This window comes from Rhinoraja longicauda, chromosome 9 (assembly GCF_053455715.1).
Source record: "Rhinoraja longicauda isolate Sanriku21f chromosome 9, sRhiLon1.1, whole genome shotgun sequence".
In the NCBI taxonomy this organism is placed as follows: Eukaryota; Metazoa; Chordata; class Chondrichthyes; order Rajiformes; family Arhynchobatidae; genus Rhinoraja; species Rhinoraja longicauda.
Genome location: NC_135961.1, coordinates 39,660,367 through 39,674,347, shown reverse-complemented (window position 1 = coordinate 39,674,347; position 13,981 = coordinate 39,660,367). Strand labels below are relative to the sequence as shown.

General features: G+C 41.6%; 1 protein-coding gene across 4 annotated transcripts in view; it reads right to left on the bottom strand.

The window, feature by feature from the left end:
- The window catches only part of LOC144596637 (KH domain-containing RNA-binding protein QKI), a 339,874-nt gene that overhangs the window by 21,099 nt on the left and 304,794 nt on the right, over positions 1-13,981 (bottom strand). For all 4 annotated transcript variants that reach the window (XR_013547640.1, XR_013547639.1, XM_078405219.1 and 1 more), the window contains one exon: positions 1,105-1,192. Coding sequence is in view for 2 of the 4 variants with exons in the window: in XM_078405219.1 (XP_078261345.1) it covers positions 1,105-1,192 (88 nt within the window). In the remaining 2 variants the exon portion in view is untranslated. The remainder of the gene's footprint in view (positions 1-1,104; positions 1,193-13,981) is intronic.

Sequence of the window (13,981 nt, the reverse complement as noted above, 5' to 3'; positions counted from 1 at the left end):
AGCTCAGACAGTGCACATGTACATTTTGAAGCTCCTGAAGCAGAGCAGACTTAATTTCCACCTGTACTCCCAATCTGGAATGGGGCCAACTACATTTATAGAAAGGTGAACATTTAGAAATATAATATTAAGGGGTTCACATGACATTAAGAAGTGACAAAAATGCAATACAACAATCTAATGAACCCCCAAAAATAAGTTAAATGGTATGTAATCATAACCATTTATTTATAATGTATTATAATGTATATGTGAATATATAGTTCTGAAGTTTGGCTCTTTTGTGAGCTTGTGCCAGTCTTTGAATGGGTGATATTAATGCACCCTAATTCTGAATACTTAATGCTACCTAAATCAAAGTTCTAACGATGTCTGAGTGACAATTAGGATCTCCAATTGATTATCAAAGATTTTTTTTGCTCAGTAAATATTTATGCAACATATTTAAGTCTGATCCTCCAACAGCCAGGCCAAAACCAACAAGGGTGTGTCCTGCAGAAAACAACAGATTCCCATCAGTAGGTTAAAAAAAATGTTCTTTAAAATGAGCAAATATAAGATTATATTTTAGTGATGGTCGAGCACGAAGCACCAAATCCAAACGTAGACAGAGACTACAAGATGTTCTCTGTTACATCATGCGGTCCATAGGAAAAATGCAATAATCTCTGCTCATTCGTTTCACAAGTGCACGATACTCCATCAAACTGTCAGGCAGCAACTATGCATTTCTTACTGTCAGTAGCCAGCTATTCATCGGTATTCAACCTGCCAGTTACTTACTTATTTCAAGAACAAATTATTTATTGTGGACTGGGCATTCACAACTTCATTTTGTGTCATGATTTCAGCAATTCTGTGGCCATTCCCAAGGAGTTTAACATCTTGCATTCAAACTGAGAAGATTATTTCAACTCAGGAAAAAATTTCTTTGCTTTACACTGGTGGGATTTATCTTCTAGATGACAGAAGCTGTTACAAAATATTTAAATGTCACCAAATGCCCCTTTGCCCAGGTGCTCAGTATAAAACGATTGCCTGAAAGAGGAACATGTACACAAGGTGCAATGCGCATTAGGCTCTAGAAGTCCATCATATCCTTACGTGATTTGATGTTGGCATCTCTATAAGTGCCGTTCAGTATCGCTAATTCCATCAGTTGCATCTTCTTAAGGTTATCCTCTCCCTCTGCCTGAAAACATAATAAAAAAAAGTCTCAACAGTTATACCCAGTGATGGCCATACTGGCATTTTAAGGCCTTGAGAACTACAAATTTTAGCTTACTGAGCCCCTTACGAATGACATCCATTCGATCATAATGGTCATAGCATTTTTGTTTTAAGCCCTATGATCCAGATTGCTCTTTTTTCTGCAGCCAAGGATCTGTCTACCAGTTAGACTTTTTAAAATCCCATGGCAAACATTAAGAGTAGTGGATATTCCTTGGTGTGTTGACAACATTTGCTCTTTAACCAACATTTTACTATTGCCAACAAATCACCATCGCTTTAGTCATAGAAATAATCTAATCATTGCCTCCAGTGCTAAACCTCTGCCACATTTCCCCAAATATAGCTTACAAAAGAAATGCAATCCTATCCATCTTTATTTTATGTTCAAGCTCATGAAAATAGATTAGCTGTATTGAAACAATTGGTGTCATAATGAGTTACATCAGTGAGCAGTCGAGCACAGTTCCAGGACTGATTTCCCCAGATCAAGTGAGCAATTTCAGTTACGGTTGCGGCACTGCAATTGTCCTCAGAGTTGGGGTGATGATATGGGGAATGACTGCCTTCATGTCACTGTTCAGTACTTACCTAGGCACTCCTGGAAATGCGAGCATGTTTGTTTGAGCAAGGAAAAAGGTTGTGATAAGCTCAGTGGAAGACATTCTTCAAATGAGATAACTAAAAAGCCATTCAGGAGAAGATGCTGAGGACTTTCACTGCTCACAAAATCGCATCTGAGATAGAAGTAAGTGGCCCAAATCCTGCTAACATGTTGTCAGGACATTAGTCAGCAAGCAGCTATTCAGGAATTTCAGGTATGCATGTAGAACTGCGTAATTCTGAACTGAAATAATCAGCTACTTGTACATCTGAATGTCTGCTCTGTCTCGACAGGCGAGGTTAGGAGTGGTGCTGAAGAAGTTTGAAATGCAATTCAAGGCAGGTCCTTTCAAGCCAGGAAGAACTGGCTTTCCTTCACATTTGAATTCATCGTTGAACTGATCCCAGGGATGATTGGGTTAACATTTGACGGGTGTTTGACAGCACTGGGCCTGTATTTGCTAGAGTTTAGAAGGATCAGGGGGGGACCTCATTGAAACTTACCGAACAGTGAAAGGCCTGGATAGAGTGGATGTGGAGAGGATGTTTCCACTCGTGGGAGAGCCTAGGACCAGAGACCATAGCCACAGAATTAAAGGAAGTACCTTTAGAAAGTAGATGAGGAGGAATTTCTTTAGCCAGAGGGTGGTGAATCTGTGGAATTCATTGCCACAGAAGGCTATGGAGGCCGTCAGTAGATATTTTTAAGGTGGAGTTTGATAGGTTATTGATTAGTAAGGGTGCCAAGGGTTATGGGGAGAAGGCAGGAGAATGGGGTTGAGAGGGAACGATAGATCATCCATGATTTAATAGCAGAGTAGACTTGATGGACCGAATGGCCTAATTCTGCTCCTACAACTTATGAAGGAAGGTATGGAGATAAGGAGGAAGATCTGAAGAAAGGTCCTGATCAGAAAAGTCATCTATCCAGATGAAGTACTCCAGCACTTTGTGTTTTGTTGAGGAAGATAAATGCATGCCTTATTTTACATTATTTCAGCCTTTTAAATTATTTATGTTTTAAAGTGTGCGAATTAATCTTTTTTTCTACTTTATTATATTTAACTATATTTGAATCGGGATCTGATGGGTACTTTGTGCTCTGAGCCTGCACTGTATTGCTAGTCTCTAGTTCAGTTTAGAGATATAACATGGAAACAGGCCCTCTGGCCCACTGAGTCCACACCGACCACCAATTACCCTTTCACGCTAGTTCTATGTTACCCCACTTCCTCAACCATTCCCTAAACACTTGGGGCAATTTACAGAGGTCAATTCACCCACAAACCTGTACATCTTTGGGATGTGGAAGGAAACCGGAGCACCCAGAGGAAACCCATGTGGCCACAGGGAGAAAGTGCAAACTCCACATAGAGAGCACCCAAGCTCATGATTGAACCTGGGTCTCTGGCACTGTGAGGTGGGACCTCTACCAAGTGTGCCATTGTGCCGCCCTTATCCTTCCTGTTGAGTATAGGAATTCAGCCTACCCGGCCCTTTCCATCCAGAAGTGTGGGTGGGTGGGGACTCTAGGCAGAGCAACTTTCCAGTGAAAGCACTTTTAAGTAAGAAGAACGCAACAACCAGAGCAAATCATCTGCTGTTTGCCTGTCAGCGGAATGAGGCAGTACATTCTACTTGTATTGAAGGTAAAGCAGTCTGCTGAAAGGATGTATGAGATGCTCGGTTCTCCACCAAGCGAGGCTGATTGGCACGGCCACCTTCCAGGAGCAGGTGATGCACAAAGTGATGAGACAATTTTCATTTGCAGTTTGGGTTTCAGCATTTCCACAGTGACTACAGCTCCGAAGTCCAGTGTTTGCGCACGCCCTGATGTTGCAATGGGAGACAAAAGAAGGATTTTTTTTAACACCAGAGATTCAGGACAGAACATGTTCAGGTTTTCTTTTTCAACTTTGTGCAATTTGCCTGTCGTCTGCAAGATGCCCTTCTCACAACTGAAATCTGCAAAGTTTGCAGCTTATTTTCTCTGAGCTCAGTCGTGCTGGCAGTGCTTGTGTCAGCTTCCTTGGTGCTCAGTCAGTGAAAACATTGCACACAGCCACATTTTTAAATTTGAACCAGTGGGTTTTTTGTTTGATATCTGCTGTAATATGATTACAATGTTACCACAGGCCCTATGGTACAGGTTAGGAGAGTAGAGATCCCTGGGGCAAGTGCGAGGTCAGGTCAGTTGAGACTAGATCAGGGTCAAACAACAACCAGATGCTCATCCACTGGAAAGGCTGTTGGGTGGAGTGACCTAAGGGATACCCTAATTACAGAGCTATGTTCCAGTCTGAGAAGCATAAAAGAAGCAAAGGAAAATATTGAAAAATAGAATTGTTTCAAAACACATCTACAGCAAAGGCTGAGAGATTGATTTTACCTTGGGAATTCAGGGAAGATTTGGTTAGTTCTGAGCAACACAAACTGCCAGACTAATTGTCACATTACAAATTCTTGGATTTTCTAATTGAAAGCTGAAAGGGTAAAATAATATATTTCTAGAGGCTAAAGATTAAAAATCTTGAAAGTCACAGCATTTTTCTTAGGCTGAGACGACTGAACTGAAGGTTTTGGCATCATCCAACACCCTTAAGCCTAAAGTGTTATTGGCGCTCTTCACACACTGTGCTGTAATCAGTGGTTTCACTCTTCTTCTTGTGGACACGATAAGAAGTCAACTATATTTTGACTCTATTTATGGAATGAATTTTAATAACTGGAAGAAATCCCAAATATTTACTAAAAATTGTTGTGCTATGATTGAATACGGAGGAATAGTTCGGACTGGAAGATGCATTTGAAAGGGCACAGATTTAAAGGAATGATAAAACAATTCAGAGGGGTGGCATTGTGGTGAAGCTGGTGGAGCTGCTGCCTCAAGGCTCCAGTGACAGGATCAATTCTGACCTCTGGTGCGGTTTGCATGGAGTTGCACACTCTTCCGATGTCTTTGTGGGTTTCTTCCATGTTCTCTGGTTCCCCATACATCCCAAAATATGCAGGTTGGTAAGTTAATATGACTATTGCAAGTTGCCCCAACGTGTGGACAAGTGCTAAAATCTGGGGGAGTTGATGGAAATGTGACAAGCATAAAATTGATTGGGGAGGATTTGTGTAAAAACAAGTGGTTGACTGTTCCTGCGGACCTGATGGGCTGAAGAGCTTGTTTCTGTGCCTTCTCTCTCTATGAGTCTGTTAAGAGGAGACTTCACGGTTAATTAAGATTCTTTTTTTTTCCGTATGTCAACTACAACAATCAAAAGTGGCAATTGGTGCTTCAGAGTACTGTAGTTGACGCTTTGCTGCAAATTTTGCCAGTTCCGTAGAACAACCCAGGGTGGACGACAAGAACGTAAAGCAGCTCCCACCCCGGGTAATTAAAATGATCTGCACACACCTCCACCCACAATTACACCCAGACTTTGTTCCGGTCCCCGAATCTTCCAACACAGCTTCAGATTTGAATACCTTATCTTCCTTTGCACAGCTAATAGAGCCACTGCCTCACAGCACCAGTGTGGGTTTCCTCCGGGTGCTCTAGTTTCCGCCCACATTCCAAAGAGGTGCAGGTTTATAAAGTTACTTGGCTGCTATAAATTTCCGCCAAATGCATAGGGAGTGGATGAGAAAGTAGAATAACATAGAACAAATCTGAACGGGTGATTGATGGTTGGCGTAGACTCAGTGGGCCAAATTGCTTGTTTCCATGCTGTATCTCTAAACTCTATAAACTTCACTTGCGGGAAGGAACATGTGCTGTGGTGCATCACAATTAATGGAAGGGCCGCAGGGGGAACTGACGAGCAGAAGGATCTTGGTGTACAAGTTCCTGAAGGTAGCAGCACAGGTAGGTATGATTTGATGGGGCATAGTAAATAAGGGGATGGAGGTTATGGTGCTACTTTATTAAATATTGGGTGCGCCACAGCTAGAATACTGCAAACAGTCCAGATCACCACTTTAGAGGAAGGATGTGATTGCACTGGAGAGGATGCAGAGAAGATTCTCCAGGATGTTGCCTGGGGTGAAGTGTTTCATTTAAGAGGAGAGACTGAGAGGCTGGTTTTGTTTTTGCAGGAGGCTGAGGAGGGATCTGATCGAGGTGTAGATTTTAAGAGACCTAGATAGGGTAGATAGTTTGAAATCTTTTCCGTAGTAGAGGTATCTAAAGTTAGCGGGCATAGGTTTGGGGTAGTGGATAACAGATTTAGATGGGATCTGGAGAAGACCTTTTACATGCGGAGGGTGTTTGGAATCTGGACGCAGTGCCTGAGATGGTATTGGAGGCAAGCGCTCTCATAACATTTCAGAAGATGAGAGATGAGCTCTTGAATGGCCAAGGCAGAGTAGGCCATGGATTGAGTACTGGCAATTGGTGGCAAGAACAAGAAGGCAGATTATTATCTGAAAGGTGCAACGAGACCTGGGTGTCCTTGTACATCAGTCGCTGAAAGTAAGCATGCACTGAAAACAAATGGCATGTTGGCCTTCATAGCAAGAAGATTTGAGTATAGGAGCAAGGAGGTCCTACTGTAGTTGTACAGGGCCCTGGTGAGACCGCACCTGGCGTACTGTGTGCGGTGTGCTCTCCTTATTTCAGGAAGGACATTCTTGCTATTGAGGGAGTGCAGTGTAGGTTCATCAGGTTAATTCCCAGGATGGCAGGACCGATATATGATGAAAGAATTGATCGACTGGGCTTATATTTACTGGGATTTAGAAGGACGAGAGGGGATCTTATAGAAACATATAAGATTGGACAGGCTAGATGCAGGAAAAATGTTCCCGATGTTGGGGGAGTCCAGAACCAGGGGTCACAATTTAAGAATAAGGGGTAGGCTATTTAAAACCTTTTTCACTCAGCGAGTTGTGAATCTGCGGAATTCTCTGCCACAGAAGGCAGTGGAGGCCAATTCACTGGATGTTTTCAAGAGAGTTAGATATAGCTCTTAGGGCTAACAGAATCAAGGGATATGGGGAGAAAGCAGGAACGCGGTACTGATTTTGGATGATCAGCCATAATCATATTGAATGGTAGTGCTGGCTCGAAGGGCTGAATGGCCTACTCCTGCACTTATTTTCTATGTTTCTATGTAATTTGGATTAGAAAGGCACTTTGAGCAACAAGGATATGGAGCCTGTTACTGTGCTGTATGACTTATGACTCTGGGCTTCCCACTCTCCTTCGAAAAAAATAAATGACCATATTGTATATTCACTGCATCTGAGCCTCGAGGCCTGGTGGAAATGCATTGCATTCAGGAATAACAGATCTTTGTTGCTGTGATAACATGTTGCAAGAGGAGAGCTTCGATGCATGCACAGAACACATAATCAACATGTTCAACACGAGGAGACACAAGAGACTGTAGTTGCTGTAATCTTGAGCATAAAACAAACTGCTAGAGGAACTCAGTGGGTCAGGCAGCATCTACGAAGGGAAATGTAGAAAGGTCCCGACCTGAAACGTCATCTGCCCATTTCCTTTCACGGATGCCTGCCCCGCTGAGTTTCTCGAGCATTTTATTTTATGCTTTGTAATGGAATGCCAGAAATCTCCCGATGCACACACACAGACTTTGTTGCATTCTCACCACGTAAATAACTCGACACTTCCTTCGGGCAGTTCTTGGCCACAAGCAGGCCAATACATCTCATTATAGAGGTTCAGTTTCAAAGCACTATAAAAACTTGAACAAAGAACACTGGCTCCAAAAATATGATTGCATTGATATAAAATGATTATTACTGGTAAGGCACAATATAGAGGTTTTCATCATTTTATTTTGTCACTTAAACTAAGAGACTACAGTGTCTAACACTGAATGGGACGACAGTTCCTAGAGAACCAATTCAATACCATCTCTTCTGGATAATTAAAAATATAGTCCAACTGGTCCAGAAACGGTGCAATGCAAAAATATAATTAAATATACACTTAGCAGGATTATGAACCGGCAGCCCAGCTAATCAGGCTTCCACAGGAGAATGCAGATGCTGGAATCAGGAGCAACAAACAATCTGCTGGAATATAAAAGACACAAAATAATGGAGTAACTCAGCGGGTCAGTCAGCATCTCTGGTGAACATGGGCAGGTGACGTTTCAGGTTGGGGCCCTTCTTTAGACTGAAGAAGGGTCCTGACCCAAAACGGCAATGATCCAGTATTTTGTGTATTTTTTGTAAATGAGCAATTGCAGTTCCTTTTTTCATCAATCTGCTGGAGGAACTCAGCAGGTCAAGCAGCAGCTATGGGGGGGGGGGAAAGGACAGTCGACGTTTTGGGTTGGGACCCTTTGGCAGTGCAGATGAAAGGTGCTGATCTGAAACGCTGACTGTTCATTTCCACCCACAGATGCTGCTTGATCCGCTCAGTTCCTCCAGCTGATCGTTGGTCATTCCAAACAACAGCATCAGGAGATGAATCATCTAACCACAGTAACATCAATTACAGTCAGTCTTTCCAGGACAATGGTAATACATTACACTACTTCTGTTTTCACTAAACCTCCACTAAAGACTTTGCTCATGGGTCAGCATTTTTTTAAAACCAGTGCATTTGTTGCAGACAAAAAGGTGGCATACACATATAACACCATCTGCTGTTGTACATCAATCTCATTTTTAACTGTTTAGAGGTGCCGCCAAGCTATACCGTCACAAAAGCACTGCTTAAAACTAACATTTTCTAATATGCTATATATGTATAATTTATTTTTATATCCCAACCCAAAATGTCAACTGTCCATTTCCCTCCACAAATGCTGCTTGACCTGCTGTGTTCCTCCAGCAGATTGAAGAAACAAGGATCTGCAATTGCTCGTTTACAAAAAATACACAAAATACTGAAGTAACTCAGCGGCTCAGTCAATATATATGTATATATGCATACACACACATAAGTACACTCACACACATATTTATTTCTGCCATTTAATACTATTATTTTTTTTAATACTTTTTTCCATGTTTGGAAAAATGAGGAATTTGAAGTGGGAAAAAGACACAAAGTACTAGAGCAGCTCCATAGGTCAGGCAGTATCTTTGGAGAACGTGGGTAGGTGACGTTTTGGATCGGAACTAAATCTGAAGTAGGGTCCTGATCTGAAACGTCATGTTCAGAGTTCTAGGAGCAGAATTAGGCCTTTCGACCCATCGTCTACTCCACCATCCAATCATGGCTGATCTGTCTCCCCCCCCCACGTTTTCCTGCCTTCACCCCACAACCCCTGACACCCTTATTACTAAAGAATCTGTTAATCCTCACTTTAGAAATATCCATTGACTTGGCCTCCACAGCCATCTGTGGCAATGAATTCCAGAGTTTCTCCACCCTCTTACTAAAGAAATTCCATTTCATCTTTCTAAAGGTACATCTTTTAATTCTGAGGCTATGGCCTCTGGTTATGGACTCTCCCACTAGTGGAGACATCCTCTCCACATCAACTCTATCCAGGCCTTTCACTATTCGGCAAGTTTCAACGAGGTCCCCTCTCATCCTTCTAAACTCCAGCGAGCACACACCCAGTGCCTTCAAATGCTCATCATATCTAACCCAATCATTCCTGGGATCATCCTCGTAAACCTCCTCTGGACACTCTTCAATGCAAGGTCATCCTTCCTCAGATATCGGGCCCAAAACCTCTCAAAGTACTCCAAATGCGGTCTGACCAGTGCCTTACATTGCATCACATCCCTGTTTTTGTATTGTGCTCCTCGCAAAATAAATGCTAGTATTGCATTTGCCTTCCTTACTACCGATTCAATTTGCAAATTAACTTTTTGGGAATCCTGCACCAGCACTCCCAAGTCCCTTTACACCTCCGATTTCTGAATTCTCTTCCCATGTAGAAAATAGTCTACGCCTTTATTCCTAGGACCAAATGCATGACTCCACATTTTGCTCCGCTGCATTCTATCTGCCACTTTTCTGCACACTCTCCCAACCTGCCCAAGTCGTTCTGCAGAGTCCCTGCTTTCTCTACACTACCTGCCCCTCCACCTATCTACCCATGCTCTCTAGAAATGTTGACTGCTCAATTACTCCAGCACTTTGTGCCTTATCTTTGCAAACCAGGATCTGCAGTTCCTTGTATACACAATTTGAAATGGAACTTCAGATTAGGTATTCATATGAAAAGTTGCCCAAGCTATTATACTCTAGTTTTGTACCCTCTTGGAAATCTATACCATGTACAAACAATGGGGATATCAAAACTGACTCCATGACACGCTCATGCTCTCTTCACCAAATCCTGACCAATGAAGCAAAATGGGACCATTTTATTGAAGCACATGCGTCGCATGTACACACCATTACTGTTGATTTGGAAGGGGGAGAAAGAGAAGTTGCTGTCATTCTCCACACCTTTTGACGACTGGAAATCCTGTGGCATTCAGAAGCAGCATTGTCACATCAAGAAGTTTGGGAAGCAAGCAACAAACTGGACCAAGAGTTAATAATCTACGCCCAAGGCCTTTATCAGAATCTGCAGGAGCAATATGCTATTAGTTTGCTAAGTGTAAATTTCATTTATTTTGAGGTGCAGTTCTTTTCTGGCCTGGTCTAGGTTTATCTTTAATTAATCATATGAGATGAGGCAAAGGCTGCTGGTATTGAGATGTCTAATGTTGCCAGCACTCATACCCACTGTACCGTGTGTGCTTGCTAGATCCCAGAGTTTAACTGGAAAACGCTTTATTTTTTGCTCAAGATTCCAGCATCTGCAGTTTTTTGTGTCCATATCGGAAGCAAAAGAACTAGATTATTAAGGACTGTTGATTTGAAATGGAGTTTGAATAGGTACCCATCAAAAATACTGCCCCAAATTTTAAATTCCAGTCTTTGTGTCTTTTTTTTCATAAGGAATAGTAGAATTAGGCCATTCGGCCCATTAAGACCACTCTGCCATTCAATCATGGCTGAGCTATCTCTCCCTCCTAACCCCATTCTCCTGCCTTATCCCCATAGCCTCTGACACCTGTACAAATCAAGAATCTATCTATCCCTGCCTTAAAAATATTCACTGATGGCCTCCACAGCCTTCTGTGGCAAAGAATTCTGCAAATTCACTACCCTCTGACTCAAGAAATTTCTCCTTATCTCCTTCCTAAAAGAACGTCCTTTAATTCTGAGGCTATGACCTCTAGTCCTAGAGTTTCCCAATAGTGGAAACATCCTCTCCACATCCACTCTATCCAAGCCTTTCACTATTCTGATGTTTCAATGAGGTCCCCCCTCATACTTCTAAACTCCAGCGAGTACAGACCCAGTGCCGACAAACGCTCATTATAGGTTACCCTACTCATTCCTGGGATCATTCTTGTACATCTCCTCTGGACCATCTTCTGAGCCAGCGTATCCTTCCTCAGATATGGTGCCCAAAATTGCTCACAATATTCCAAATGCAGCCTTACCAGCATGTTCTGGGGCCTCTGCATTACATCCCAGTTTTTGTATACAAGCCCTCTTGAAATGAATGCTGGCATTGAGTTTGCTTTCTTTTTCTACAAAGATCAGGGTCAGATTGAAGCACCTTCCTTGGGCAAAGAGAAATTAGATGGATATCTTATAAGATTAAGGAAAGGTTTGATAAGGTAGACACAAAGATGATTCCTCTTATCAGCTATACCAAATGTATGGGACATAATTATAAGATGGTCACATAATTATAAGATAACTATGAATCAAATGTGCAAAGCAAGAGAGAATTCCTCACTCAAAGAATGGTTGTATTGTAAACTTACCATCACAATGAAAAATTGAGGATGAACTTAACAATAGACAATAGGTGCAGGAGTAGGCCATTCGGCCCTTCAAGCCACCAACGCCGTTCAATGTGATCATGGCTGATCATCCACAATCAGTACCCCGTTCCTGCCCTCTCCCCATACCCCCTGACTCCGCTATCATTAAGAGCTCTATCTAACTCTCTCTTGAAAGCATCCAGAGAATTGGCCTCCACTGCCTTCTGTGGCAGAGAATTCCACAGATTTACAACTCTGAGTGAAAAAGTTTTTCCTCATCTCCGTTCTAAATGCCTACCCCTTATTCTTAAACTGTGGCCCCTGGTTCTGGACTCCCCCAACATTAACTTAATATGAAGGAGGAATGATAAGACACAAAATGCTGGAGTAACAGCGGGACAGGCTGCATCTCTGGATAGAACAAAAGGATGACGTTTCGGGTCGAGACCCTTCTTCAGAGTGAGAGTCAGGAGAGAGGGAGACACAGAGATAAGGAAGGGTAAGGTGTGAAAACGAGACATCAAAGGGGATGTGGTCAAGGAAAATGTAGAATAGATCTTTGTTAGCTGGGAGAAGGTGATAATGAAGCATATAGAGATAAAATTTAATCAGGGGGACAGTCAGACTGGTCAAAGAACTAGAAAGGGGGAAGGATGGAGAGAGGGAAAGCAAGGGTTACTTGAAGTTAGAGCAGTGAATATTCATACTGCTGGGGTATAAGCTGCTCAAGCGAAATATGAGGTGCTGTTCCTCCAATTTGTGCTGGGCCGCACTTTGACAGTGGGGGAGGCCCAGGACAGAAAGGTCAGTATGGGAATGGAAGGGGGAGTTAAAGTGTTTGGCAACCGGGAGATCGGGTAGGATTAGGTGGACTGAGCGGTGGTGTTCAGCAAAATGATTGCCAATGACTAAATCATTACCAGACAGACTGGAACTATATATAATAAACAGGATAGTTTAAACAAAAATGATAATGAATGGCAGAATTTTATCTCCTAAATACTGAAAAGATCTCACAATCTCAAGTTAAAATGCAATACAATTTATTCAGTTGCCTTAATCAGGATCAAAAATGTCAGTTTAACAACACAACTGAGTGCAAAACGTAAGGTTGATCAATACCATATTTTGAGCAAAATACTGCATTTTACTTATTTGTAATTTAATTTGGAGTCAAAATTCTCGCTTTTCACAGAGCATAGTCTTGGCATCATGTTTGGCACAGACATTGTGGGCCAAAGAATCTGTTCTTGTGTTGTACTGCTCGATGTTCTATTAAAGGCACGAGAATTACTTAAAATAATATTCCAAAAAATATAAATCATTGAATAAGATCATCAGGGGGATCAAGCAGATAAAAACACAAGGAGATAGGCTTTTAAACAAAATAACGTGAGAGCTGAAGAATAGTCACAAAATATGGAAAGCATCAGCAGGGGGTGAGAGAAGGTTTTTGAAGTGATAGTGAGCAGACTGCAAGCACATACTGCAAAATGGTCCCAAGGTACAATGGCAGGAACAAACATTCAATTCAAAATGGAGAGGGATTGAGAACTTGATATTGGTTAAAAGTATAGTTACAACAACGGATACAGATTATGTACTTGGGAGGTCAATATCAAAAAGAATAATGGAATCATAAACTATTATGCTACTTAGGCCATTAAATAGTGAAAAGGGCAGTGCTAAATCACAAGGCAAAATACCAGAAAAGACATTGAAAAACCAATGATAAGCAAGTCATTTTGTCTTCTATTTACCCTCGTGGGTAAATAGAGGACAAAGGCTTGAAAGTCAGGCAAGACCATTTTCGCCCTCAATGATTTCCAATCATAACATTATTAACTTAATAAGAATTATGGAAATGGACAAAGAACAAATTTCGAACTGGAGGATGACCAACTTATGTAATTTGAAAGATGGATCTGGTCCAGATGGATTGAGATCAAGTATTGGTATCCCAAACGAGAACTGAACAAGGAAGAAGAGACAGCTCAGGTACCAAAAAGGCTCATTCTCACATGGAGGGGAGGAAAGGAAGAAAGTTATACTCTGAAAATCAAATGATATTGAATCTAAATAGAAAAGAAAGACGCATTGTGCAATAAATCTAATGTTCAAAATTAGATTTAGAGTAGAGTAGAGGATTAAAATGAACAAATATTGTGAAAAGATCTATACAAAGGAAAAAGAGAAGCAAATAAACCATGGGAATAGATTAGTAGTTAGCATAAAAAGAAATTTAAATCTTTTTACAAACCTATTAATAATAAAACATTCAAAGGACAGGAGCTGATTGGATACCAACATGGAAATACTGTATATCCATGGCTGGGGTACAAAATACGTTCTTTTGCTTGCCTTCAAAATAGGAGGGTGTTACCAATGAAGT